At 40.9% G+C, this 26,960-nt stretch overlaps 1 protein-coding gene across 1 annotated transcript; it reads left to right on the top strand.

The window, feature by feature from the left end:
• Window positions 1-2,340: 2,340 nt before the first annotated feature.
• Window positions 2,341-26,960, top strand: LOC128596659 (zinc finger protein-like). Its single transcript, XM_053606253.1, has 5 exons — window positions 2,341-2,504; window positions 10,858-10,951; window positions 15,024-15,150; window positions 15,328-15,420; window positions 21,413-26,960. Exons 2-5 carry the CDS (start codon window positions 10,937-10,939, stop codon window positions 23,215-23,217), a joined length of 2,040 nt encoding a protein of 679 aa, XP_053462228.1. The 5' UTR covers window positions 2,341-2,504; window positions 10,858-10,936; the 3' UTR covers window positions 23,218-26,960.

Below are 26,960 nucleotides of genomic sequence, written 5' to 3'. Positions count from 1 at the left end.
AAAGTCATGCAAACATAAGAAATGTGGGAAGGGCTACATTAGTAAGTTTAATCTTGAATTGCACCAGAGGGGCCCACACAGGAGAAAGACCATGTAAGTGTAAGGAATGTGGGAAGAACTTTCACTGGGCCTCAGGTATTTTGAGACACAAGAGATTCCACAGTGGAGAAAAAACATTCAAATGTGAAGATTGTGGGAAGAGATTTGCTAAGAATTCAAAACTTCATTCCCATCAGAGAGTTCACACAGGGAAAAACCATACAGATGTGGGGAGTGTGGAAAAGACTTCAGATGGGCCTCAACCCACCTAAACCATCAGAGACTCCATAGCAGAGAAAACCCGTTCAAATGTGAGGACTTTGAGGTTTGTGCATAGTTCCTACCTTAAAGATCAGCAAAGAGACCACGGTGGAGAAAAACCATACAAATGTGAGCACTAGGAGAAGGGTTATAAGAGGCGCCTGAATCTTGATATGCTTTCATCATTATTTTTAAACGACACATGGTTATTGTACATATTTATGGGGTGTGTAGTCCACTGTTATATTCAATTATGTATACAATGTGTCATGATAAAATCAGTGTAATTATTATACCATGTCCATCACCTCAAACATTTATCATTTCTCTGTATTGGGAACCTTCAAAGTTTGCTATTCTAGCTATTTGAAAACAAATAATTAAATTGTTGCTAATTATAGTCATCTTGTGCTGCAGAATGCTAGAACTTATTCCTCCTAATTAATACTTTTTTTTTCTTTTTTTTTGTAGAGACAAAGTCTCACTGTACCGCCCCCGGGTAGGGTGCCGTGGCGTCACGGCTCACAGCAACCTCTAACTCTTGGGCTTACGCGATTCTCTTGCCTCAGCCTCCCGAACAGCTGGGACTACAGGCGCCCGCCACAATGCCCGGCTATTTTTTTTGTTGTTGCAGTTTGGCCGGGGCTGGGTCCGAACCCGCCACTCTCGGCATATGGGGCCGGCGCCCAACTCACTGAGCCACAGGCGCCGCCCTATACTTTTTTTTTTTTTAAGAGAGATTCTCACTATGTTCCCCTTGGTAGAGTGCCATGGCATCACAGCTCACAGCAACCTCAAGGTCTTCGGCTTAAGTGATTCTCTTGCCTCAGCCTCCCAAGTAGGTGGGACTACGGGAGCCCACCACAACGTCTGCCTATTTTTTGGTTGCAGTTGTTATTGTTGTTTGGCAGGCCTGGGCTGGATTTGAACCTGTCAGGTCCAGTGTATATGGCTGACACCCTAGCTGCTGAGCTACAGGTGCCAAGCCATGAGCTATACTTTCTTACCCATTAATTAACCTTTGGCTATCCTTCCCTCACTCACCGCCATGCACCCTTTTTTGTCTCTAAGAATCAGTCTATTCTCTACTAAGAGGTCAAGATTCTTAGCTTTCACGTATGAGTAAGATTATGTAGTGCTTATTTTTCAGTGCCTAGTTTATGTCACTTAACATAATTTCCTCCAAAGCTCATCTATATTGCCATGAATGACTGAATTTTGTTGTATTTATGGCTCAATAGTATTCCATTGTGTAAATATGCCACATTTTCTTTATTCATCTGTCAGTGGACACCTAGATTGAGCCAGTATTTGGCTACTGTGGATAGTGTTGCAATAAACATGGGAGTGCAGTGATTTCTCGATATAAACACTTTGGATATAAACCTCATAGTGGAATTGGTAGATCACTTGTAATGCAAGGACTCTTGCACACTCCTGATGGTACCACGTTAACGGACTTGGATACGGAAGAATTCCCTCAATTAGCAGGCAAAGACTCTCACAATAGAAAAGTGAGCAAAAGATTTAAAAAATTACAAGAATGGCACCCGAAAACATGCAGAGATGTTCATTTTATGTACAAAACAAGAAGTACAAATTAAAACTATATTTAGACACCATTTATTACCATGAGAACGGCAAGACTTAATTCTAGAAGAGTGTTATCTTCTCCTTTGTTCATTTCCTAAACATTCTCCTGTCATAACTGGAGACATTTAGACTGGAAGAATCCAGGTTTATTCAATATTTACAAGTTTGGGTGACTCATGGAGACAGACTACTCTCAATCTAAGAGTCCACACTGCGGACCAAGCCGCCTGAGCGGTGGTAGTGGTTTCCCTTGAGCACTGCGGGAAGCGCAGCAAGAAGCTGGGTGCGTTTGTGACACTTCTCCTGGAAGGTGCAACTAGGGACGCTTTCCGTTCCGCTTTCAAAGGCGAGTGCTCCGGCCACTCCGTGTGGTTACAGTGACTTCCGCTCAGGCAGAGGGGTCCGGGGAATCCTGGGAAGTGTAGTCCAGACGCTCGGCAGTTTCGCTGAGGCCTCCGCTCTGGGATCGTGAGGTCCCTACCTTTTTGTCAGTGGTAGCTGGGCTGAGTTCCTCGCGTGCAGGCCCTTCTGAGTTTTCTGGACGTACTCTCTGGATCCTCAATAAACTGGTGATCGATTTAGGGGAAAAGAAGCCTCACTGGAGAGCAGAGGTTTGTTTGGAGGGGCAAGGGTGGCGGTTTTCGTTCCTGTCGGTGGAGCTCTTGCATTTATTTGGGGCTGTCCTCGCTCCCCGGGGGAGTTCGGGGCTTGGTCGTGTAGCATTTTGCCTGGTTTGAGGGTGTACTGAGCTCTCAGGTTGCCCAGTCCGTCTTCTTCCACTACCCCCATGAGGCCGCTTTCTCGCCTTGTAAACTTAGGGCATTATTTAATCACCCTGTACTCCCCGCCACTGTTCTTTAAAATGGAGATATTAGGAACTTCCCAGTAGAATTGTTTTGGGAGCTGAACGAGGCAGTGAAAAGGAAAACCTCAAAATAGTTCCTGTCAAGTGAAGAGTGCTGATCTCTTGTTATTACTGATTTACCAGCAAGCAGTCAGGTCTCCTGGTTGGGGTCAGAGCTCCAGCGGCAGTGGCTCAGGCCCTTCTCTGTGATCTCGGCGGTGCGCTGTGTAATTGCAGACGCCTTCTAATCTCATTTTTGGAAGGCGAGGGTTGCTCCACCTTCCACGAAGGGAGAGAGTGGGAGCTCTCATTTAACTGTCGTAGGTGACAAAACGGTCAGGGTGTTTCACAGCTTTCTCTTTCCATAGCCTGACTTTTCAGAACAGTACTGCACGTAGTGACTGGTTGGCTACTGAAAGCAAAGCTCTACCTACGCGAGCGGTGCTTGGCTTGTTTCTTTTACAGGTTTGTTCACCTCAACCAAGAATATATAGAATGTGTCCTCCGGTACGGGTGTTGATAATCATTGAGCTTTAATTGCTAACTTCATTCCAAGGCCTTTATACAAATAAATAATGTTATACCGTGGCTCTCTGAAGAGTTACTGCTTTTGTCCCTTTTAAAGATGAGAGAGTCCTAGGGAGCACAGGTTATTTGCCTATAGTAACCCATATAAGAGGCGGAGCTGGGCTTGGCACCTAAGCAGTTCTGAGTTAATAAAATCTGGGCTACATTGTCACTCAGGAGTAGGATCTAGCTGGAATCAGGTGGGAAAAGTAAGTTAGGATTTTATGGAGGGGACCTTGAGAACAAGGCTTTGGGCTTGGACTTGTCTAGGAGTTTTGAAAGTATTTGTCAACTTTTTTTTTTTTTAATTTACTATAAATATCTTGTATTCTGGCTCTGCGCCTGTGGCTCAGGCGGCTAAGGTGCCAGGCACTACACCTGAGCTGGTGGGTTCGAATCTAGCCCAGCCCACCAAACAACAATGACGACTGCAACCAAAAAAAAAAAAAATAGCTGGTTGTTGTGGCAGGCGCCTGTAGTCCCAGCTACTTGGGAGGCAGAGGCAGGAGAATCCCTTGAGCCTAGGAGTTGGAGGTTGCTGTGAGCTGTGATGTCACAGCACTCTACCCAGGGTGACAGCTCAAACAAACAAAAAAACAAATATCTTGTGTTCTTTTACAACTGTATCATTACAGAACATTCTATTTTTAATAGAAAAGGAGCTCTTTCTTTTCTTTTTTTTTTTTTTTTATTGAGACAGAGTCTTACTTTGTCACCCTCCGTAGGCAGCAACCTCAAACTCTTGGGCTCAAGTGATTCTCTTGCCTCAGCCTCTCCAGTAGCTGGGACTACTGGCGCCCGCCACAATGTTCAGCTATTTTTTTTTTTAAGCAGGCCAGGGCCAGCTTCGAACCCACCAGCCTGGGAGCCCTAACCACTGAGCTATAGGTGCCCAGCTGAAAAGGAACCTTTTTTATTAAGAAAAAAATTTATTACTCATGAATCCAGGTTATAAAGGTAACAATTGTAGGCTTCTAATTAGTCTTTCTTTATGTATACCTTTCTATTTATGACCTTTAAATATTTTTATCTTTTTTTTCCCTGAGACAGAGTCTCACTCTGTCACCCTGGATAGAATGTGGAGGCATCATAGCTCACAGCAACCTCAAACCCTTGGGCTCAAGTGATTCTCTTGCCTCAGCCTCCCAAGTAGCTGGGACTATAGGTTCCCACCACAACACCCACCTAGTTTTTCTATTTTTAGTGGAGACCAGTCTCAGTCTTGCTCAGGCTGGTCTTGAACTTCCAAGCTTAGGTGATGCACCCACTTCAGCCTCCCAGAGTGCTAAGATTGCAGGCATGAACCAGGGCGCCCAGCCTATCTTATTATTCTTAATGTTTTTCCCTTATCTGCTTAACTGTGCAAATTGCCAAGCACAACCAAGAGAGAATAAACTAGTGAACTGCCATGTTATATCATGCCCATCCTTATTTTTCATGTAACTCTTTCCTGATATATAAAACTTTATGTTTATATCATTTCAAAGCTATATTAAAGTTGGAAAAATAGTAGAAGGAATTCTTATCAACTCTTTACTCAAATTTGCCAGTTGTTTACATTTTACCTGTTTGCTTTGCTGATGCCTGTCAGCCAACCACCACCAGAAACATTTGTAACCAGAGGCAGTCTAATGTAGCTTTCTGCAGCAAAGAAGCCCACATACCAGGGTAATCATGGGGTGTCTTGGTAAGAGGTATTTAGGAAGGGCTGGCTAGAGGGTTTCACATAACTTATTAGGTCATATTAGATATTATGCTAGATAATGTTTTGAGATATACTACTATTCGAAATTAATAATGGGCTCGGCGCCTGTAGCTCAGCAGCTAAGGGTGCCAGCCACATACACCAGAGCTAGTGGGTTCAAATCCAGCCCAGGCCTGCCAAACAATGACAATCACAAACAAAAAATAGCCAGGCATTGTAGTGGGCACCTGTAGTCCCAGCTACTTGGGAGGCTGAGGCAAGAGAATTTATTAAGCCCAAGAATTTGAGGTTTCTGTGAGCTGTGATATCACCGCACTCTAACAAGGGCAACATAATGAGACTGTCTCAAAAAAAAGGAATTTATAATGGTAGTAAATTGTGTTGTCTTTTACACAGTGCTAGATAACACATATAACATCATGTTATCTAATCTGCAGTTCCATGTTTAAATTATGTTGGGAGACACCATCTTCTAGTAATTCACCAAAATGACAAACATAAAGAGAAAGAGGAGAGGCAACTGATACATGTTCTCTAGGCCTTTTAGAAAACATGGAGTTCTTCTGTTGGCCACATATATGCGAATCTGCAAGAAAGGTGATATTGTAGACATCAAGTGAATGGGTATTGTTCAAAAAGGCAAGCCACACAAATGTTACCATGGCAAAAAATGGAAGCGTCTACAATGTTACCCAGCATGCTATTGGCATTGTTGTAAACAGACAAGGGCAAGATTTTTGCCAAGAGGATTAATTTTTATATTGAGCGTATTAAGCACTCTAAGAGCCGAGATAGTTTCCTAAAACGCATGAAGGAAAACGATCAGAAAAAGAAGGAAGCCAAAGAGAAAGGTACGTGGATTCAACTGAAGCGCCAGCCTGCTCCACCCAGAGAAGCCCACTTTGTCAGAACCAACGGAAAGGAGCCTGAGCTCCTGGAACCATTTCCTATGAATTCATGGCATAATAGGCGTACAGCATAGCACACAGGTGAACCAAGAGAAGCAATGGAACACGTAATATGAGGTGCTGGAACCTATTCCCCACGAATTCATGGCATAATGGAATATTTAATTAATAGGTATTAAAAATAAAAGGCTAATGTAAAAAAGTTTGTCTTCATTGACTAAAAGTGTGGTATTCCTTTCCCCAGAGAAATATTTAAAGCAAATTTTAATAGTGTCCTAAAAATAAATAAATAAATAAATACCATATGTTTTTCATTTAAAGTTCTTACAACTGTTTCCCTACCAAGCTCTTCATTCACACACCTATTCGTTTGTTTTTTTTTTGCATTTTTTTTTTTTTTTTTGGCCGGAGCTGGGTTTGAACCCGCCACCTCTGGCATATGGGACGGGCGCCCTACTCCTTGAGCCACAGGCGCCGCCCATTCACACACCTCTTCAAAGGCCAGTTTTATGCATTGCTTTTAGTTGTCCCACTTTTTCTTTTCCTTCTTTCCTTCCTCACTTTCTCTCTCCTCCCTCCCTTCTTCCCTTTTTGTTCTTTTCTCTCTCTCTCTTTCTTTCTCACTCTTCCCTCCCCTCCTTTTCCCCTCTCCTCCGCACTTATCCTCTCCTCTCTTTTGTTCCTTTCATTATTGCCTGACTTCTGAGTTGGGAATTCTTTTTCTTTTGAGTTTTTTAAATTTCAAAATGTTAACTAAGGGAGTACACATATTTTTATTATGTGACTATCTCATATAATACTTAAGTCAGGGTTTTTGGTGTGCCCATCACCAGAATAGTATTCACTGTACCCAGTAGGTACACACACACTTCCACTGTTCCCCTTCTTTGTTTCTCATGATCTTTATATCACTTTGCACCTCTGTGTATGTATCTGTTAGCTCCCACTCATTAGTATGAGTATATGATGTTGGGTTGTCTATTCCTGAGATACTTAGGAGAATGGTCTTCAGTTCTATCCACATTGCTGCTACTTCATTCCTTTTTATTGTTAAGTAGTACTCCATGGTCCATGGTCCATTGTGAACATTTTGACATACACAAAAATCAAGAGACATAAAATCCACATAGACAGAAACAAATGATGCCCTCCCAGCAACACCAATAAGCTGAGTTTGTTGAAACTTATAGTGGTGAATCAAAAAGGATGCTGTTGACTGTATTTCTTGGAAGTGAAATAATGGACCAAAACACAATCTTTCTCCAAATTTTCATAGTGACTTTGTGTACATTTATTACATTTTTTTTAGTCATGAATTAAAGGGCACTAAGGTTGATTCCACATTTTTGGAATTGTGAATTGTGTTGCAGTAAGCATTTGAGTGCGGGTGTCTTTTTGGTAGAATTTCTTTTCCTTAGGATAGATACCCAGCAGTGAGACTGCTGATCAAATGGTAGGTCTACATTCAGTTCTTTGAGGACTCTCCATACTGTTTGCAGTCCCATCAACAGTGAGTAAGCATTTCTTTCTCTCTGAATGCACACCAGCATCTATTGTTTTTTTTTTTTTTTTTTTACTTTTTAATGGCTATTCTGATAAGCATAAGGTGGTATCAAATTGTAGTTTTTAATTTGCATTTTCTTGTTGAGCATTTTTTTGTCTTTGTTGGCCATTTGTCTATTTTCTTGAAAAGCTTCTGTTGATATCTTTTATACACTTTTTGACGAGGTTATTTTTTTCTTTCTGATTTGTTTGAGTTCTTTGTAGATTTGGGGTCTTAGTTGCATACTCATTTTTAGTCTGGAAGGATTCCATAGTCTTTGTGTTTTTTATGTTTAGTATTTTTGGAGAGTATAGGCAAGTTATTTCAGAGAAAGGCATTCATTTGGGATTTCTGATATTTTCACATTTAGGTTTAGATTATCTAAATCTGAACTACCCACACCACTGTTGGTGGGGATACCACAGAAGTGGTGAAGTGTCCTTTTCATTGTAGCATAACAGTAGCCAAATGATGTTGTTTTGCCCTTTGTTGGAGATCTGTATTTTGTTCAGTTAGCTAAGATGATATCTTTTAAATTTGTCTACCGTAAACTTTTTTTAATTTTAAAAATAATAGTTTCTTATGGGGAGGTATGTTATTAGTTGGGCATTTTATTTTTATTATTTATTTATTTACTTTTTTTTTTTTTAGACACAATCTTGCTCAGTCACACAGGCTAGAGTGCAGTGATTACATCATAGCTCACTGTTGCCTTGACATTGAACTCCTGAGCTCAAGTAATCCTTCTGCCTCAACCTCAGCCTCTAAACTGTTATTTAAAAATAACAGTTTCTTACGGGGAGATATGTTATTAGTTGGGCCTTTTACTTTTATTATTTATTCATTTATTAACTTTTTTTTTAGATAGAGTCTTGCTTGTTGAGTCACACAGGCTAGAATGCCGTGATTACATCAGAGCTTACTGTTGCCTTGACATTGAACTCCTGGGCTCAAGTAATCCTTCTGCATCAGCCTCCCAAGTAGCTGGCACCATGACAAAGTGATTTTTTTTTTTTTTTGAGATGGAGTCTCACTGTGTCACCCTCAGTAGAGTGCAGTGGCATCACAGCTCACAGCAACCTCAAACTCTTGGGCTTAAATGATTCTCTTGCATCAGCCTCCCAAGTAGCTGGGACTACATGCACCCGCCACAATGCCTGGCTATTTTTTGGTTGTATTGTCATTGTTGTTTGGCAGGACCAGGCTGGATTCAAAACTGCCAGCTCCAGTGTATGTGGCTGGCACCCTAGCCGCTGAGCTACAGGTGCCGAGTCCCAAATTGATTTTTTAAGAAAACATTTTGTAGAGATTATGGTCTCACTGTTGCCCATCCTGGAAGTGGGCATTCAACAATGAAGATGAGCTTCTGCCCCTCCTGAATGTATTCATTCATTTATTCAATCATAAATATTCTATTAATATGGACTCAGAATCAACTCTTGTTAATTTAAGTGATATATATATTAACAATTATTTTTTCCAACTTTATTGAGGTTTATTTTACATATCATAAAACTTAGTTATTTTAGGTGCACATCCAGTGATCTTTAGAATGTTAGCCAACTGACTGGGTGCAATGGCTCACACCTATAATCCTAGAAGGCCCAGGTGGCTGAATTGCTTGAGCTCACAAATTCGAGACCAGCTTGAGAAAAAGCAAGACCCCGTCTCTACTAAAAAATAGAAAAACTGAAGCAAGAGTATCGGTTGAGCCTGAGTTGGAGGTTGCTATGAGCAATGACACCATGGCACTCTACCCAGGGTGAGACTCTGTCTCAAAAAATAAAAATAAAAAAAGGAATGTTTTCCAACTGGAGTAACCATCACTCTAATTCAATTTACGTCATTATTATCACCCACTTGAACTCCTATCCACTTACAGTTAAACTTCATTCTCACCTCAAATTCAAAACAATAACTAACCAACTTTCTCTCTGTATACATTTGCCTACTCTGGACATTTCATAGAAATGGAATTAACCATATGCGGTCCTTTGTGACTGACTTTTTAATTTGCCATAATGTTTTTAAGGTACATGCATGTTGTAGCACACTCAGTACTTCAATCCTTTTAATAGGTGAATAACATTCCATTGTATGAATCAAGGTCTGACAATTAAGTTCACAAACTTGCTACCCAGTGCTTATATTGGCAGCACTATGCAAACAACTTGGTAATGTGTCATAACCTTGGTATAGCAGTGTCTCACATCATGTTCACGTTGACGTGTGATACTGTTACTGAGTTGCATTCATGGTTGTGTGTTTTTGTGTGCCGTTGTCAGAATATTGGAGCTTTAATTAGACCAAAGAACAAACATTTATAAAATGCAAAAATTTCTTGCGAATCTTGGCAAGAGTGGAAATGAAATCAGGGACATGTTGGTCTAAGTTTATGGGGACTAATGCCATGAAGAAAACTGCAGTTTACAAATGGGTTAAATGTTTTTCTGAGGGGAGAGAAAGCATCACTGATGAAGTCAGGGCAGCCAGTAACAAACAGAACTGAAGAAAACATTATAAAAATTTGGGCGGCTCCTGTGGCTCAGTTGGTAGGGCGCCGGCCCCATATACCGAGGGTGGCGGGTTCAAACCCGGCCCCGGCCAAACTGCAACCAAGCGTTGTGGCGGGCGCCTGTAGTCCCAGCTGCTCGGGAGGCTGAGGCAAGAGAATCGCTTAAGCCCAGGAGTTGGAGGTTGCTGTGAGCTGTGTGACGCCACGGCACTCTACCGAGGGCCATAAAGTGAGACTCTGTCTCTACAAAAAAAAAAAAAAAAAAAAAAACATTATAAAAATTTATCAAATCGTAAGTCAAATTGTCAGTTGACTGTGAGAAGCATAGAAGACCAAATAAACATCTATAGAGAAAATGTTGGCCATGGCTCTTGCTGGTGACAATGCGCTGGCTAATATAGCACTGTGAGGGAGTTTTTCGCCAATAAACAAATAATTGTATTGGAGCACCCTCACTATTCACCTGATCTCACCCCCAGTGTCTTTTTTCCTTACCCAAAGATAAAGGAAATATTGAAAAGAAGACATTTTGATAACATTCGGCACATCAAGGGTAATACAATGACAGCTTTGATGGCCATTTTTAGAAAAAGAGTTCCAAAATTGCTTTGAAGGGTGGAGGTGGCCCTGGCATCCCTTCATAGCTCCCCAATTCAGCAGTGAGGTATGTAGTAATTTTTCTAGGATGAGTTTGCAAACTTAATTGTCAGACTTTGTATGCCATAATTTGTCTATCCATTTACTCATACGAGGGCGTTTTCATTGTTTGCAGTTATGAGTTATTACGAATAATGCTGCTGAGAACATTCTCCTGCTAATTCATAATGCACGTGCCTATTGCTGGGTATCATCCCTGGCTACCCTTTTATGTGTCTCTTTCAGGCACGTTCTAGGCAGGATTTTGCCTTCCCATGAACGGCATAACTCAGCACTCTGCAAATTTCCAGAAGTTGGATAAAAAATGACCACATTCAAGGTAAGTAAGGCTTGCCTTTCTTGGTGTTAAAATTTCATCTCACTGCTCAGTTTGTCATGTGTTTTTCTCTGTCTTGGGAAGACTCGAGGTGAACAACAGGCATTTAAGGACCTGTTGTGTGCCCAGTGCTTCCTTTGCCTCCTTTGTGTTGCCTTTGCATTAGTTTTACTTACTGTTTTCTTTTCTTTTTTTTTTTTTTTGAGACAGAGCCTCAAGCTGTCGCCCTGGGTAGAGTGCTGTGGCATCACTGCTCATAGCAACCTCCAACTCCTGGGCTTAAGCGATTCTCTTGTCTCAGCCTCCCAAGTAGCCAGGACCACAGGTGTCCGCCACGACACCCGGCTATTTTTTGGTTGCAGCTGTCATTGTTGTTTGGCGGGCCCGGGCTAGATTTGAACCCGCCAGCTCAGGTGTATGTGGCTGATGCCTTAGCCACTTGAGCCATAGGTGCTGAGCCTTTTCTTTTCTCTTCTTTTCTATTTTTTTTTTTTTTTTGAGACAGTCTTACTTGGTCACCCTTGGTAGAGTGCTATGGCGTCTTAGCTCACAGCAACCTCAAACTCTTGGGTTCAAGTGATCCTCTTGCCTCAGCCTTCCAGGGGACTATAGGCACTTGCCACAGCACCTGACTATGTTCTATTTTATTTTATTTTTTGAGACAGAGCCTCAAGGTGTCGCCCTGGGTAGAGTGCTGTGGCATCACAGCTCACAGCAACCTCCAACTCCTGGACTTAAGCGGTTCTCTTGCCTCAGCCTCCCAAGTAGCTGAGACGACAGGTGCCTGCCACATTGCTCGGCTATTTTCTGGTTGTGGTTGTCATTGTTGTTTGGCAGGCCTAAGCTGGATTTGAACCCGTCAGCTCTGGTGTATGTGGCTGGCGCTTCAGCCACCTGAGCTACAGGTGCCGAGCCCTGGCTGTGTTTTAGAGATGAGGTCTTGCTCAGGCTGGTCTCAAATCTGTGAGCTCAGGCAATCCACCCACCATGGCCTCCCAAATGCTGGGATTACAGGCATGAGCCACCGCACCCAGCCAGCACTTTATTGTATCATTTTTTTTTTTAATGGAGTAGAGAAAATAGTAGGAATAGATAATTCTTTTACTTTACTTCTCTGCTCACATCATTAGCTATTTTTTTCTTTATAGTCTTCCTCATGTACATTCATAACTGTGTTTGTATCAGTCGTCACCTAATTTAAATGTACGCTTGTCATTTAATACTATATAATGTTCATTTTTTATGGTTCCCTCATATTCTCAATGAATTGTTGTGCCTTTTTAATTACTTTCCACTCATGGACACTAAGAACTCAATTTTAAAATTTTACTTTTTCTTTTTGCAGTTTTTGGCTGGGGCCAGGTTTGAACTCGCCACCTCCACCTCCAGTATATGGGGCTGGCGCCCTACTCCTTTGAAACACAGGCACTGCCCCAAAATGTACTTTTTCAAAGATGTGTGCCTTTGCCATGCGCCTCATTGGCTGTTTGGTAGATCACGTGGCACAGCACCGCAGGCTGAAACTGGGGCTTCATCAAGTGTTTTTGGAGGTTTTCAAACAGGAAGAGCTAGATTCTGTTTTCCCCATGCCTGAGTCGTGCCTTGTGTGTATTTTATTTGCCGGCCTTTTCTTATTCTTTTATGTAATAAGAATTTGATCAAAGTAGTAGGTGACCTTAGATTTAAATGTCCTTGATACCAACAGATTTTTCTAGTGACTCGTGTTTTGTTCCTTCATTTACTACTCAAAACAGCTGAAGGAGGCTGTTCTCAGTCTGATCTTCATTTTAAACATGTGAACTCTGAAAAACCTGCTTGGGCTCAGGCAGTAAACCAGGAGTCAGGAATTTTGCTCCAGTTAAAGACAGAAACAAGAAGACTGAGAGAATTTTTAACTGAGCGCCGTCTGCCCCGTGGTGTGGGGGTCTGGAGTACCCTGTTGAGTGATGCCATCCACAACTGGCACAGCTCCTCTCTGTCCCCTCATCAGGGTAACAACTTGTTTTCATCCTGACCTGGTACCTACTCAGGTGGACCCAGCTCGTCAGGCACCCAAGGCAGTGATTGCTATAGTCATTATAGAAAAATCTTTAAATTTCTTATGATCTATGTCTTACACTAGATTATTAGAAAATGGTGAAAATATTTGCCACCTAGATAAAAAAGAGAGAATCTCAAACTAGAATGTTACACATAGACTAGAGAAGAAAAATGAAAGAAATATGAATAAACAACATTACAAGGGAAGTATAAAATAGAGACAGCCAATAAGTATTTGATGAGGTGATGGCATTCATTTATAATCAAATAAGTGAGAATAATAAAATGAATTCTTCCTAATCTCATTACTAAAATCATTGCAAAATTGATAACTTTCTCTTGATTAGCCTATGAAATAATCAGGGTACATGTATCTCTTTAAAATATTTTAGAGTTTGGCAAAAAATTGAGGAGATCGGGCGGTGCCTGTGGCTCAGTCGGTAAGGCGCCGGCCCCATATACCGAGGGTGGCGGGTTCAAACCCGGCCCCGGCCAAACTGCAACCAAAAAATAGCCGGGCGTTGTGGCGGGCACCTGTAGTCCCAGCTACTCGGGAGGCTGAGGCAAGAGAATCGCTTAAGCCCAGGAGTTGGAGGTTGCTGTGAGCTGTGTGTGGCCACGGCACTCTACCAAGGGCCATAAAGTGAGACTCTGTCTCTACAAAAAAAAAAAAAAAAAATTGAGGAGATCTGATCGTGTATGATCACAGTTTTAAACATTCTTCTTTTGACATTTTAATTTCATTTCAAATTATTATTTCAAATTATTTTAAATAATCACACAGAATAGTATCTATATAAAATGATGTTTTTACAAGATTGGTAATAATAAAAAATATATAAAATTAAATATTCATTCTTAAGATTAAAAATAGATCAGTTCTCTGGAATACTATTCAGACATGAAATATAGATGAACTAGATAACAATGATATTTATAATACAAAATAAAAATAGCTAACATTTATTATTAATATTATTATTATTATTATTTTGAGATGGAGTCTCAAGCTGGGTAGAGGGCCATGGCATCACAGCTCATAGCAACCTCAAACTCTTGGGCTTAAATGATTCTCTTGCCTCAGCCTCCCAAGTAGCTGGGACTACAGGCGCCTGTCACAATGCCCAGCTATTTTTTGGTTGTAGTTGTCATTATTTGGCAGGCCTGGGCTGGATTCGAACCCGCCAGCTCCAATGTATGTGGCTGACACCCTAGCCGCTGAGCTACAGGCACCAAGCTAAAATAGCTAACATTTATTAAGAGCTTAGTCTGTGTCACACACTTTCCCCAATATCACATATATTCCCCTGTTGAATTATTTATGAAACTATATCATGAGATAATCATTATACACAAAGAACAGTGTAGGCTAACTGTCCAGGTTCCACATGCCTGGGAAGTCACAGAGATTTGGGATGTGCTCTCAGGCGCACTGCCTGTAGATCATGAGATTGAATGCTGTAACAATGTATGTAGTTTGTGTCTTGAATGTACAAGGTATCCATTGCATAGCTGTCCCACATAGATCATCATAACATTGTTAGTTTGACAAATATTAATGGAAAGTAATAGTATCCATGGTTCAAGTTTGACAGACAGCAAGAGAGAGAGAGAAGGGAGAGGGAGAGAGACAGTGACAATGGGCATTAACAAACAACTGGGACCAATTGCTAAATGTTACTGTGTTACTGGGGAAACTGGCAAGACTCATTAAAACCTGTACATTAAGACATGTAGGCAAAAATACAGCATTTAGAATCTGAGAAGGTCGTTTCCAAGTAGACTCAATGACTACACGAAGCAGAAGGCCAGGACTTCTTTTTCAGTATTGCACCTGTGGGGGAACTCAGGAAAATGAGTGTGTGTCTTTGTCAGGATAGACACAGAATGAGTGGGATCAGTCTGTAAGTTGACCTACAATACATCCCTCAAACATCCAGGACAACCTCCCACCTGTCCTCTCCACCCGCTCAGTGCCGCCTCCTCCTAATGTCATTGGACATAAGATTAAGGTTGAATATGTTGGATGTTGCAGGAGGCGCTGACATTCAAGGATGTGGCTGTTGTCTTCACCAAGGAAGAGCTGAGGTTGCTTGACTCTGTGGAAAGGAAGCTGTACCGAGATGTGATGCGGGAGAACTTCAGGAACCTTCTCTTAGTGGGTAAGAACTAAGGTATATAGTTACCCTCTATAATGGAATGTCAAGTCCCAGGAGTGACTTGTATCCTAGGGTGTTCACGTTAGAGAATGCAGTGGGAATCTGAATTTTCGGTAAATTTTACTTAGATTTTTACCTGAAATGTGTTGGGATTAAGCATGTGACTTTGAATGTTCACAGGGCATCAATCATTCAACCAAGATACATTCTACTCCCTCAGGGAAGAACAACTTTGGATGACAAAGACAGCAACCCATAGAGAAGGGAATTCAGGTACAAACCAAGCAACTGTGCATCTTTTTATGTGTCTCTCCCACCCATGTCCATTCTTATTGCCCTAGTCTAAATGGCCAAACCTCTTTTCTGAATTATCACAACTGCCTCCTGGCTGGTAGCTCTGCTCCCTCCCTTCCCACCTGGTATCTTTTCTCCTCATAGCAGCCAAGTGATCCTTAGGAAGTATAAGTCAATGTGCCATTCCTGGGCTCAAAGCCTTTATGGCTGCTTATTTATATTAAACGTTATAATCTTGAGAGGACAGATGGGAGGTTGTTCTGGATGTTTGAGAGATGTATTGTAGGTCCACTTGAGCACAGTGGCTCATGCCTATAATCCTAGCACTCTGGGAGGCCGAGGCAGGTGAATTGCTTGAGCTCAGGTGTTTGAGACCAGTCTGAGCAAGAGCGAGACCCCGTCTCTAAAAACAGCTGAGCAGGGCGGCGCCTATGGCTCAGTCGGTAAGGCGCCGGCCCCATATACTGAGAGTGGCGGGTTCAAACCCGGCCCCAGCCAAACTGCAACCAAAAAATAGCCGGGCATTGTGGCGGGCGCCTGTAGTCCCAGCTACTCTGGAGGCTGAGGCAAGAGAATCGCTTAAGCCCAGGAGTTGGAGGTTGCTGTGAGCTGTGTGAGGCCACAGCACTCTACCGAGGGCCATAAAGTGAGACTCTGTCTCTACCAAAAAAAAAAACAGCTGAGCATTGTGGCAGGCACCTGTAGTCCCAGCTAGTTTGGAGGCTGAGGGAAGAGGATCACTTGAGCCCAAGAGTTTGAGGATGCTGTGAGTTATGACACCAGGACACTCTACCAAGGGCATCAAAGTGAGACTCTATCTCAAAAAAAAAAAAAAAGTTACAATCTTTCCTAATGGCTTTTAGAGACCATTCTGTGGCCTGCTTTTCATCTCCTACTGCGTCTCTGGTTATAGCTCCTGTCCTCTCTCTTGCTGTTTTTTCCAGCCACATTGTCCTCTCTTCTGTTTTTCAGTCTTGTGAAGGACACTGTATTGACTGTTGCTCATAACCAATTACCAGACTTTAATGGAAATAATAAATAATTAAATAATTATTATATTTTTGTTTTAGGCCTGAAGTCTCACTGGGCAATAATCTATCAATGTATCTTCAGGGCTTTGTTCCTTTCTAGATGTTCTTGGGAAGAAACTCTCACTGTGGTTTATCAGTATCTAGGGACTGTCCATACTTTTCGGCTCTTATTTCCCTTCCTTCATCTTCAAAGGTAGCAACTTGGCATCTCTGACTATTCTTTCACAGTCATGCTTCCTCTGTTGCCCTGCTTATGCCTCCTTCTTTCACCTTCTAGATCTCTTGTGATAGTTTTGGTCACTTCCCAATAACCTAGGATGATCTTTTTATTTTCTGGCTAGCTAAGTGACCTCTTTTATTTTTCTTTTCTGAGATCGTAGATAGAGTGGCCATGGTATCATCATAGCTCACAGCAACCTCAAACTCCTGGGCTCAAGCAATCCTCTTGCCTCGGATTTTCTATTTTTAATAGAGGTAGGGTCTTGCTCTTGCTCAGGCTGGTTTCAAACTCCTGAGCTCACTCAATTCACCCAACTTGGCCCCCCAGAGTGCTAGGATTACAAGCGTAAGCCACCACATCTGGTCTCTAAGTGATCTTGTTTGCATCTACAACCTTAATTCCCCTTGCTATATAACATAACATTTTCATAGGTCCTGGGAATTGCATGTGGACATCTTTCAGGGACTATTGTTCTGTCTACCAGAGAAGCTTCTGCCTCAGAACCTTTACGTGCTCTTCTTCTGGTCAGAAGAAACCAAACCTTCTGGCCCTTCCTTAAATTTATTCCAGTCTATGCTCAGATTTAATATCATAAGGAGGGCTATCTGCAACTACTCTACTAAAATGATGTTCTATTTTTACTCTTCTCGTCCTGTGTTGTACTATGTCTCAAACACTTCTGTTTTCCTGTCACTTCTATCCCTGGTATTTACTGTTTTAAGAGGAGGAATTTTGGCTGTTTTGTTCATGGCTATATTTTAGTGCCTAGAATAGTCCTGGTTCTAAGTATTTGTTATCCTGATAAATAAGTTAATGGGCAGGGGAGATTCACTGTCTTTAGGAATTGTGGAGATAGCTAGTAAGAAATACACAAACTGGAGTGAAGAGAGCGAGTGCAGAACATTGTTTTGTCTTCAGAGGGCTTACTGTCTGATTTCACCCTTCTTGGGTTTTCTTGGCACGACTGCATTGTCTATGTGTGCAGCTGACCCACATCCCATGGAAACTTTGAAGCATTCTTTTCATGACCACATTAAGTAACACGCCTGTCTGTGCCTTACCTTGGAGCTTTCCCCAGGGAGCATATTCCTTTCTGGGAAGAAATCCTTATTGCAGGAAGAATCTAATGCATACTTCTCAGACAGCTCCTCTATACAAGGGGGGAAAAAACTCTCAATTTCCTGATGCCTCTCAATCAATAACCAAGTTTCCAGTTACCTTTTCTTTGACAGGCTTTCCTGTCTAGACCCTTTTTCCAAAGTATATATTGATATCACTGCCGCCAACTTTCTCTCTTCTAGAGGGTGAAGAATTAGGATGAGGGTGACATCAGTCATGTAGGTGAATATTGCCTGTATTTCTGGTCATCTTTCTTCAGAAATGTGCACATTTCTGTACCTGTTTCTGCAAATTTAATTGTTAAAGACATTAAAGAATATGGTTTTTCTTTTTATTTATTTATTTATTTATTTATTCGTTTATTTTTTTAAGACAGAGTCTCACTATGTCGCCCTCAGTAGAATGCTGTGGCGTCACAGCTCACAGCAACCTCAAACTCTTGGGCTTAAGTGATTCTCTTGCCTCAGCCTCCCATGTAGCTGGGACTACAGGCACCTGCCACAATGCCCAGCTATATTTTGGTTGCAATTGTCATTGTTGTTTAGCAGGTCTGGGCTGGGCTTGAACTCGCCAGCTTCAGTGTATGTGACTGGCGCCCTACTGTCTGAGGTACAAGCACCAAGCCCAGAATATGGTTTTTAAATAATTTTTCCTTTATATTTACAGAGGACATGTACTGTTATTTTAAACTAATGAACTTTATAACCTGGTAGGAATGGGAAACTGCTCTCTCAAAATATAAACATTCTGAAAGAGACTCTCCCTTCTCCCCTAAAACCTCTTATTTATAAAGTTACAGTTTTTTAAATGTGCCCAGTATGCACCATTAGGTCTACCCTTACCTATTAATATTTTCAAAGATTTAGTCTAGGCATAGTGTCTCAAGCCTATAATCCGAGCACTCTGGGAGCTGAGGTGGTTAGATTGCTTGAGCTCAGGACTTGGAGACCAGCCTGAGCAAGAGCAAGACCCTACCCTGTCTTTATCCAAAATAGAAAAACTAGTAGTAGTCCCAGCTACTTCGAAGGCTGAGGCAAGAAGATTGCTTGAACCCAGGAGTTTGAGGTTGTGGCGAGGTATGACACCATGGCACTTTAGCCTTGGGCAACAGAGTGAGACTTTGTCTCAAAAAAAAAAAAAAAGTTTTCTTTTCATGATTCAACCATTAGAATTTATCTTTCCATTGAAAAAATTTACTTGATTCAGAACTTGGTAATATCCTGACCAAAGTTTCCAAGCTTTCTATGAGTGTGTGCCATAGTAAGAAACACATTTTTTTTTTTTTTTTTTTTGCTGTTTTTGGACAGGGCTGGGTTTGAACCCACAACCTCTAGTATATGGGGCCGGCGCCCTACTCACTGAGCCACAGGCGCCACCCGTAAGAAACACATCTTTCATTATAACCATTTTTCATGGATATAGATGTATGTGAGTGACTTTAGTAGGTATTTCATGTAATCACACCTTTCAGGCTTATCATGATGATGTGTTAATTTCTATTCTAGTTCTTTTTTCTTTCTTTCTTTTTTTTTGAGATAGAATCTCACTTGTTGCCCTTGGCAGAGTGCCATGTCATCATAGCTCACAGCAACCTCAAACTCTTGGGCTCAAGCAATTCTTTTGCCTCAGCCCTCAACTTGCTAGGACTACAGGTGCCTGCCTCAACATCTGGCTATTTTTACAGACAAGGTCTTCTCTTGCTCAGGCTGGTCTCAAACCCATGAGCTCAGGCAATCCACCTGTCTTGGCCTCCCAGAGTGCTAGAATTAGCATGAGCCACCACACCCTGTTCTTTTTTCTAAATGCTCATTATAAATATTTTAACTTACTTTATAGCTCACTAGTAATCTTCAGTCTTTAATTTGAAAATAAGTATAAAGGCCTATTTACCTATATGACAAATTTTCTATACTCTGTTATCAACGAGAGAGTCCAGTAACCTCACATGGAACCAACTAGAGCATAACTCCTCAGGCATTCTTTTAATTTTAAGAGACTCTTGCCACTTTTCATTGTCATATCAGGAGCATCCCCCTTGGATGCCCCTGTCAGGTAAAGAAGCCTTTCACATTCTCACCAAACCTGGAGTTGTTTGTTCCTTTCCTATTTCAGATACCCAAATTATTGTTCATATCAACACAGAAAAAGAAAAGCGTACATTGCAAAATTCTTGTGCAGGAATATTTTGTATACATAGATATAAACACTCATAGCTGTTTGATATTTGGCATTGAGATGAGCTCAACCAACTATAAAAGTTGGGCCAGTTTACAGAAGACTGCCCTCACTTTATACCAACTGCAAATTTGGGGATTTCCCAAAACTACATTCACATTCAGTAATTCACTAGAAAGATAGGCAGAACTCCCTGAATGCTTTAATACTCAAAGTTGCAGATGTTAACAGGGAAAAGACGCACATTACATTTTTCCAAAAGAAAAATCAAAGAAGAGGCTTGGCGCCTGTGGCTCAAGTGGCTAAGGTGCCACCCACATACACCTGAGCTGGCAGGTTCGAATCCAGCCTGGGCCCGCCAAACAACAATGACGGCTGTAACCAAAAAACAGCTGGGCATTGTGGCAGGCCCCTGTAGTCCCAGCTACTTGGGAGGCAGAGGCAGGAGAATCGCATGAGCCCAGGAGTTGGAGGTTGCTGTGAGCTGTGATGCCAAGGCACTCTACCCAGGGTGACAGCTTGAGGCTCTGTCTCAAAAAAAAAAAAAAAGAAAAATTAAAGAAGAAACACTATTGGCAAGAACTAAATGAAGACCTTCAGTTGTATTCTCCCTGCAGAGTAGAATATGTTACATTTCTAAGATTAAGGTATGACTTAGGCACAGAGGACTGCCAATCAGAGAAACTCACGTGAGAGCTGGTTTCCAGAGTAATCACTGGGCCTCCATTACATAGCCATTATTTGTTGAGTCCCAAGTTGTTAATTAATATACCGATCCACTGATTCCATGTGACCTAAAGCTCCACCTTAAATAACTTTGTTCTTTCTGACATTGGGAACATCACTCCCTGACCCCTGAAGGAGTGGCCAACCAACCCTAAGTCATACTGCTTTACTATCCAATGTGACCCATTATTTGCCCCCCAAAAAGGAAAGACAATCTCTTCAGGCATAACACTCTAACTGTACCTCTGAAATACTGAGGAAAACTTCTAGACTTCACTTTGAATAAGGTTAATATCTTTACTTTATAAAGATATACATATAATATAATTGCAAATATGCAAAGTCTTAATTATGTTATTGTTTTCCTTAAAGTTCCTTTTGATTATATTTCATAATTTATAAACATAGTTTATTAGGTTCATCATTTATCATGCAAGATTTTACACTGAGTAGAAAATTCAGCAGGAACAGGAACAGGTAAAGTGTATGTGTCACGTTTTTTATTAAATCTTTTATTTCTAACAAGTATTTTACATATGAGACTTGAAATGGTTCTAAATCAGTCTTGTGCAAACACCTTGGAAAACATAAAATTTTCTCCATATTCATTAAAGTTTCATGCCTTGTCCTAAGTGTGAACTCTTGATAACATAGAACAAAGGCTTTACTTGTCCACATCTTTTAATCTGTGTTATGATAGGAGACAAGATCCAAACTGAGTTGGGGACTATTCCAGAAGCAGAACCACATGAGGCGTTATCCTGCCAGCAAATCTGGGAACAAAATGCAAGTGACTTAACAAGGTCTCAAGACACCACAATAAATAGCTATCAGTTCTCCAAACAAGGTGATGTCCCCTACCACTTTGAGGCAGGGCTTTCTGTTATTCACATAGGACAGAAAACTTACCAGGGTAATGAAGATAAACAATTCTTCAATGATGTCTCCATCTTTGATGTTCATCAGCAATTATACTCAAGAGAGAAGTCTCACACATGTGATGAGTGTGGAAAGAGTTTCCGTTACAGATCAGTTCTTCTTATTCATCAGAGAGTCCACATGGGAGGCATGGGAGAGAAACTCTATAAGTGTTATGTGTGTGGTAAGGAATTCAGCCAGAGCTCACATCTGCAAACTCATCAGAAAGTCCACATTGCAGAGAAACCATTCAAATGTGAGCAGTGTGGGAAAGTCTTCAGTCGTAGATCGGGACTTAATGTTCATTGCAAATTACACACAGGGGAGAAACCTTACAATTGTGAGGAATGTGGAAGGGCCTTCATTTATGCGTCACTGCTTCAGGAACATCAGAGAATTCATACTGGAGAGAAACCATTCAAATGTGAGATATGTGGTAAGAACTTCCGGGTTAAGTCACGACTTAATAGGCATTTCATGGTTCACACAGGAGAAAAACCATTCCGGTGTGATACATGTGGTAAGAGCTTCTGTGTTAGGTCACTACTTAATAGACATTCCATGGTTCACACAGGAGAAAAACCATTCCGATGTGATACATGTGGTAAGAGCTTTCACCAGAGATCAGCACTTAATAGTCATTATGTGGTCCACACAGGAGAGAAACCATTCCAATGTAATACATGTGGTAAGAGCTTTCATCAGAGATCAGCACTTAATAGTCATTGTGTGGTCCACACAGGAGAGAAACCATACAAATGTGAGGAGTGTGAAAAAGGCTTCATTCGTAGGCAGGATCTTTTTAAGCATCATGTGGTCCACACAGGAGAGAAACCATACAAATGTGAGGAGTGTGGAAAAGGCTTCATTCGTAGGCAGGATCTATTTAAGCATCATGTGGTCCACACAGGAGAGAAACCATATAATTGTGAAGAATGTGGGAAGAGCTTCAGATGGTCCTCAAGTCTGTCAAGACATCAGCGAGTCCACAGTGGAGAAAAACCATTTAAATGTGAAGAATGTGGGGAGGGATTTTATACAAATTCACAACGCTATGCCCATCAGAGGGCCCACAGTGGAGAAAAGCCATACAAATGTGAAGAGTGTGGGAAGGGCTACAAATGGAGGTTGGATCTTTACTCTCACCAGAAGGTCCACACAGGTGAGAAACTTTATAATTGTAAGGAATGTGGGAAGAGCTTTAGTAGGGCCTCAGGTCTTTTGAAACATCACATAGTCCACACTGGAGAAAAGCCATATAAATGTGAGGAGTGTGGTAAAGGCTACATTAGTAAGTTTAATCTTGATATGCACCAGAGGGTCCATACTGGAGAAAGACCTTATAACTGTAAGGATTGTGGGAAGAGTTTTGCCTGGGCTTCATGTCTTTTGAAACATCAGAGACTTCACAGTGGAGAAAAACCATTCAAATGTGAAGAATGTGGGAAAAGATTTACTCAGAATTCACAACTTCATTCCCATCAGAGAGTCCACACTGGAGAAAAGCCATACAAATGTGAGGAATGTGGGAAAGGCTTTGGCTGGGCCTCAACTTGTCGGACCCATCAGAGACGACACAGCAAATAAACACCACTGAAATGTGAGGATTATGGGAAGGACTACGTGCACAGTTCTTACTTTAAAGTCCAAGATAAAGTTCATGGTGTAGAAAAGCCATAGAAACATGAAGGACTGTGTGAAGGGCTACAACCAGCTCTTGAATCTTGGTACACATCACAGAGTCCACATGGGAGAGAAACCGTAGAAGTGTGGGGAGTGTGGTATGTGTTTCAGTGTAGCCTTCAACTTCATCAAAGTGTCCACACTGAAGAGATACTTTAGTAATGTGATGTGTGTGATAAAGTCTTCATTTATTCTTCATGAATACAATCTCATCTGAGAGTTCACAAAGGGGAAAAACAGTAAAATGTGGGACATGTAGTAAGCTCTTCATTTTGAGTTCATATCTTATCATTTATCAGAGAATCCATGTTGATCAATTTTTTGTTGTTGTTGATCAGTTTTATCCAGTCTTGTAAGAGATACATCATTTGTTATGTTAGAGTCAGTGTTTCTGCCGCAGCTCAGCATACCCCTGTGGTCTCAGGACCATCATAGTGAAGAATTGTGGTAAGTGGTGCATAAAGCTTCATTCAGTTTAATGGCTGTAGTTGTCATTCAGGAGACAGGCCTTAGAAAGGATGAGAGTTCTCTCAGCTATTTAGAAAACTCTAATGATGAACACACCAAAATTTACTTCCACTGGAATGTAAGCTACATGTTTCTGCGCTGCTGAATCTTCAAGTTAATATTGATTAGTACTTCGTATATGTGTTCAGTACTCATTTTGTTTTTTATTTCAGAATATTGTGGGCGTACTAACATTTTGGTTACATGAATTGATTTTGTACAGTTTGACTCAAAGTTATTAAGTGTGCCCATCACCCAGATGGTATGCATTGTACACATCAGGTATGAACTTATCCATCCCCTCTCTCCTCTCCTACCTGTTTGATTTCCATTGAGTTTAACTTTGACATGTGCACACAAGTGTTGATCGATTAGCTCCAATTTAATAGTGAGTACATGTGGGGGTTGTTTTTCTATTCCTGTGATACTTCCCTTATTTCGATCCTGTGATACTTCAGTTAGAAGGATGTTCTCCAGTTCCACCCAGATTGTTATAAAAGGTATTGGTTCACTATTTTTTTGTGGCTGACTAATACTCCATGGTATACATATACCACATTTTATTAATCAATAATTATTGATGTGTACTTGGGTTTATTCCACCACTTTTTATTTGTGAATTGTGCTGTAATAAACATTCAAGTTCAAGTGTCTTTTTAACAAATGACTTTTTTCCTTTTGTTAAACACCAAATAGTGGGATTGCTTGATCAAATGCTAAGTCTACTTTTAGAGATTGGACTAGTTGGCAGTCCCACCACCAATGGCTTTTATCAAAAGTGTTCTTTTATCAAAGAACACTTACACATTGTTGGTGTAAGTGTTCCTTTATCTCCACATCCACACCAGCATCTGTTGTTTTGGGACTTTTTGATAAAAGCCATTCTCACTGGAGTGAGGTGATAGCTCATTATGGCTTTGATTTTTGATGATTAGAGACATTAAGCAGTTTTTCGTATGTTACTGGCCTTTCATATATCTTCTTTTGAAAAGCTTCTGTTCATGTCTTCGGCCCACTACTAAATGGGGTTGATTTTTTTTTTCTTTCTTTCTTTTTTTTGCTGATTTTCTCCCATTCTGTAGATTTTCCTTGGCTGTGCAGAAACTTTATAATTTGGTTAGGTCCCATTTATTTATTTTTGTTATTGCTATAAATGCTTTTGGGGTCTTGTACAGCCACACGTGGAAGACTGAAACAGGATCTGCCCCTTTTACCACTCACAAAAATTAATTCATGATGGATAGCATGCTTAGACCTCAGGCATGAAACTATAATAATTATGGGAAAAAAATCTTGGAAACACTCTTAAAGATTTCAGCCTAGACAAAGAATTTATGTTTTGTTTTGTTTTGTTTTGGAATCAAATGTTCTGAGCAGTATCAAATGTTCATTTGTTAAACGAATCAAAAAAGAAGAAACCATACAATATTTTAAAAATTGTGTCCAAAAGAGGAAACATGCAAAAAGCATTTCAACAAAACATGAGTTGAAATGACAAGTACACTCAGTACTGAGATCCACAGCATCATTTTGAATATTATTCTATGGCAGTAGGCTGCTGGCTTCCCCTCATTCCTCTGGTCTGAAATTGGATTCTTATTATTTATGGCTATGTGTAGTGTTCTGTTGGTAATTTTCCTTATAGCACAGGTGGAAAAGGTACTGGTAACTTTGCAGTTAAGTGGGAATCAGGTTTATAGTGTAGTTCAGGCTAGGCATTTCTAGGGGGCTTGTTGACCTGAGTCCAAGTTCCTTATACCCTCGAGGCTACCAATAACCTGGTGGTCTACACAGTATGTCTCGCACCCAGGAGGCTCAGGACTAAAATTCTGGGGGTCCTTTTGACCAGAGTCCAGGATCCTGCACCCCTCTTTCAGGTGTCATAAATGGCCCAATTATTACCTGGTGGCTGAGAACAGAATGCCTAGCAACTAAAGATTATTACTTGAGTCCTGCACAAGCATACATAGAAATCACAGAAGCAAGTTAGGCAGGTTTTTCCCCAATTTGTAAAGTGTATATTGTAATTACATGGTGTGCCTGCATGATTTTCTTTTCCTTTGTTTGCCTTCTTGAGGTACCTTTGCTAAGTTTTTGCATTATGTTGTGAATGCGATTTATGATTTTTCATTGAATATAGATAGCACAATGGACCATGGCTGCACTTCCTGGCTGCACTTGAGATGCTGCTAGTTATAGGGTAAGCCTCTCACAGGCTCCCATTGGTTAATTAATTCACATGAGATAACTGAATCTGAATTTTTCTTGTGTCAACTGCCCTCAGTGCAGCTCCTGGCAAAGGTTGTGAGGACCCAGGCCCCCACACAGTTACAGACCACTGATTATTTTATAATTAAATTTTTATGATTGTGGTAAGGCAGATCTTACAGTAATGCTTTTAAAGTGTCAGAAATAGTTACATTGACAAACATTTTCTTAGTCAATCCTGAATTGATCATGATTTGTGATTCTGCATTTCCATGCAGGCTTCAATGTGGTTGTTCTTGAATTGCTAGCATTTCTTTTTTCAAACTTCTCAATTTGAAGCTATTCTAAATTTGAAGGACATCTTTTGACAGCTTCCTTACCTGGTATTCTTCCATTATCCAGCCCTATGAAATACTAAGATAAACTACTTGGAATTTGGAAATTTTATCAAATGTACTCATTATTGGGGCAGTAATAACATTTACATGCCTCCCTTTATTGCTTGCAATAAAAAATGTATCTTTTGGAAAGGATTATATGTCAGAATGTATAAGGTGGAACTGTTTCATATGAAAATCATAGGATAGGGAATTATGATTATGACATTAAAACTTCAAAAAGTAGATTGCCGGGCATGGTGGCTCATGCCTATAATCCTAGCACTCTGTGAGGCCGAGGTGAGTGGATTGCTTGAAATCAGGAGTTTAAGATCAGCTTAAGTAAGAGTGAGACCCTGTCTCTACTAAAAAGTAGCCCAGCATTGTGGCAGGCGCCTGTCTGTAGTCCCACCTACTAGAGAGGCTGAGGCAAGAGAATCACTTGAGCTCAAGAGTTTGAGGTTGCTGTGAGCTGTGATGCTACAGCACTCTACCAAGGGCGACAAAGTGAGACTCTTGTCTTAAAAAAAAAAAGAAAGAAAAACTAATAACAAA

This window comes from Nycticebus coucang, chromosome 10, assembly GCF_027406575.1.
Source record: "Nycticebus coucang isolate mNycCou1 chromosome 10, mNycCou1.pri, whole genome shotgun sequence".
Taxonomy (NCBI): domain Eukaryota; kingdom Metazoa; phylum Chordata; class Mammalia; order Primates; family Lorisidae; genus Nycticebus; species Nycticebus coucang.
This window is presented reverse-complemented; position numbering and strand designations above follow the sequence as displayed.

What these genes read in the sequence shown, in the direction of transcription:
- LOC128596659 (XM_053606253.1), top strand. An exon ending in CAGGAACCTTCTCTTAGTGG is followed by an intron (nt 15,151 to 15,327) that starts GTAAGAACTAAG and finishes GAATGTTCACAG; the next exon opens with GGCATCAATCATTCAACCAA. An exon ending in CCATAGAGAAGGGAATTCAG is followed by an intron (nt 15,421 to 21,412) that starts GTACAAACCAAG and finishes GTGTTATGATAG; the next exon opens with GAGACAAGATCCAAACTGAG.